At 33.4% G+C, this 2,911-nt stretch overlaps 1 protein-coding gene across 3 annotated transcripts in view; it reads left to right on the plus strand.

The window, feature by feature from the left end:
- The first annotated feature begins 1,270 nt into the window (after positions 1-1,270).
- Positions 1,271-2,911, plus strand: part of LOC109221558 (replication factor C subunit 3-like) — an 11,534-nt gene continuing 9,893 nt past the window's right edge. Inside the window, exons 1-4 of one of the 3 annotated variants that reach the window (XM_019386033.1) lie at positions 1,271-1,485; positions 2,273-2,404; positions 2,493-2,603; positions 2,724-2,756. In XM_019386033.1, the coding sequence (XP_019241578.1) occupies positions 2,321-2,404; positions 2,493-2,603; positions 2,724-2,756 (228 nt within the window). In that variant the 5' untranslated portion in view covers positions 1,271-1,485; positions 2,273-2,320. The remainder of the gene's footprint in view (positions 1,486-2,272; positions 2,405-2,492; positions 2,604-2,723; positions 2,757-2,911) is intronic. The other 2 variants (XM_019386034.1, XM_019386035.1) reach the window with 2 other exon arrangements.

The raw sequence follows: 2,911 nt of genomic DNA on the forward strand, positions 1-2,911 counted from the left end.
CTGGATCTACTTTGGTTTCAGACCATTCACCTCACTAGCAACTTGGCATATGAAAGCTTAATGAGCCGACATTAATTAAATAAACTAGAATTTGTGACAAGTGTATTCTAGTGTAAAGTTTATGATAAGAAATTTTTATTTATTTATATTAGATACTCGGTCCTAACACTTTTTACTATGAAAATTTTCAACTTATTATAAATAAATATATCTATATCATTTTATAAAAAATTAGAATAACCGCATAGATTTTAAATATGTAAAATTTATTCTAAAACTATTAAACAAGTAGAGTTTTGTGCAAAAAATAACAACAACAACAACAACAACAACCCAGTAAAATCCCCCCAAGTGGGGTCTGGGGAGGATAGTGTGTACGCAGACCTTACCCCTACCCCGAAGGAGTAGAGAGGCTGTTTTCGAAAGACCCTCGGCTCAAGATAATAAAAAGACAAAAGGACAAAAGGAAAGAATAAAATTGTTTAAAATTTAATCCTCAAAATCTTTAATCAAAAGAAAATCCTCAAAACTCCATTCTTTTTGTCTGAATATAAATATTATCCTTTAATCAAAAGAAAATCCTCAAGCCAAGTTTGCAGCTGCATGACAAAACAACAACAACAACAATAACAACACAGCAAAATCTCATAAGTAGAGTAGCGCATTGTCGACGAGTTCAATTGAACCCATAACTTTTGATGCAGAATAAAATTTATATGTAAAAATTTATTAAAATTACAAAAATAGTAGATATGAACCCATAACTTTAAAAATATAACGAGTTCAATGCTAAAAACTTTAAAAGAACCCATTGAATTTAAATCCTGAATTCGCCCCTGAGAGTCTGGGGCGGGTAGAGTGTACGTAGATCTTATCCCTATCCCAAGGGGCTGAGAGACTGTTTCCGGTAGACCCTCGACTCAAAAAGACAAAAAGAGAGACAATATATAATCAAATGAAACTCTCCGGTAACAACATAAGTCATTGATCAATATGCTTATTTTTCTAATAATTTTACCAATTTATACCTCGATCCACTAGTATTCATATCCTACAGAAAAACAATCAGTTCATTCGGCACAATACTCAAACATACATCATATTAATTAATAAACGGTGTTTTTATTGGATATCATTATAAAATCAATTATACAATATGCTACGTTAAGTTGCGGACGGTCTTGAGTGCTTAAAGTTTATTAAATGTCACATAATTTTTAAAAACTGGATACATTTTACATAGGGGTGCTCAAAGTGGATATCTAATGCCATTTTTGCTGCTTTATAGCTAGGTGGGCCTATACAATAGCCCAACCCTAGTAAGTAGCCCATCTAGCACAACATCTAAGTTAGGGCGAAAACGACATCGTTCGCATTTGGCGGGGAATTGATCTTTTACGCATTCTGCTGCAATTGCCTCCTTTTAGTCTGCTCATTCACGGACAGCCTTCCCAAGCACCCCAAGGAAAATTGGTCGCGAATCAGGTCAAATTTCTTCACTTTTCTTTGTTTCCGAATCTCGAAAGTCACAAAAAATCTGATGAATTTCATTGGAAAAAATTGTTGTTGAAGATTTCTAGAGTTGGATTTGCGAACCATTGCAAACCCTCAACTTTAAATTAAATTGAAGAAGCAGCTTGTAAGCATCTCTTTGGTTGAAAATGTACCTAAGGCCTGTGTTATTTCGTGCTTATTTTTCTTCGAAGAAGTAATTTTGCATACAACTTGACTGCCTATATGCATGTGCATAGAGCATTTCTCGTTTTTTGCGTAAGTATTTACTATGAAATGCTTGGCTTTATACTACTTTACCCCTCACCTGATCCTTTCTTTACCTCTGATAATAGCTACTTACTTCATGATCTTTCTATTTGCTCTTTATTTTATGCTATTTTAAATTTTTTGAGTTTCTTGACAGTGAAATTCTGCATACTACTTTATTTAGTGATTTCAATCAGACTTATATAGTTGGTCTAGCTTTTTATTCCATAATGTTTTAACTTCTTTTTTATTTATTTTATAAAGATGTGGATGGTTTCTTTCTCTGTGCTATGAAGAACTCTGTGAATTGTATGTTCCCCTTTTCGTCATTAACAAGATAACTTGTAAAAACTCGGTAGTTTCGCTTGGGGATTGTTTAATATGTAATTGGAAAATTAAACTTAAAAAATTACAGTGCTTTCCATTTTTGTCTAGCATAAGAATTATAAAAATAAAAATTGTTTAACCAAAAAAAAATTATAAAAATTTGTCGCCTAATATCTACTCTCAGGCTCCTGTTTTCCTCATTCTCTTAGAGTAGTTTGGCTCAAATTTGAAGATGTTGTGGGTTGACAAGTACCGCCCCAAAACCCTAGACAAAGTTATTGTCCACGAGGATGTTGCTCAAAATCTTCAAAAGCTGGTAAAACTTCTTTTATTTGTAGTATACACCTTTGTGAATTCTCGAATTATTCACTATTTGTGACCCTTTTCTTTATGCTTACTATTAGGTGTTAGCGGGAGATTGTCCTCATCTTCTCTTTTATGGCCCTTCCGGGTCAGGGAAGAAAACTCTGATTATGGCACTTCTGAGGCAGATTTTTGGTCCAAGTGCCGATAAGGTAACTCCGTCTCTTTTCAATTGATTTCTTTTTATGTGTTTTCTTCGCTAAAATATGAAATTTGCTACTTAATTGATCTCTAAAGTAATATGGTTTCCATTGGTTGGACAACTGATGCAGGTTAAGGTTGAGAACAAGATTTGGAAAGTTGATGTAAGCTTTTCCTTGAATTTCTTTTTTCAAGGTGCAAGTATGTTAATGTGAATTCTGTGTATAGCTGTATTATTCTTAGTTCTGTACATATATCAAAATATTTAGATCAGTAGGTTCCTATCTTTTTCGGCCAAGACGCTGTTCAAGTCAACAAT

Source organism: Nicotiana attenuata, unplaced genomic scaffold (assembly GCF_001879085.1).
Source record: "Nicotiana attenuata strain UT unplaced genomic scaffold, NIATTr2, whole genome shotgun sequence".
NCBI classification, from domain to species: Eukaryota; Viridiplantae; Streptophyta; class Magnoliopsida; order Solanales; family Solanaceae; genus Nicotiana; species Nicotiana attenuata.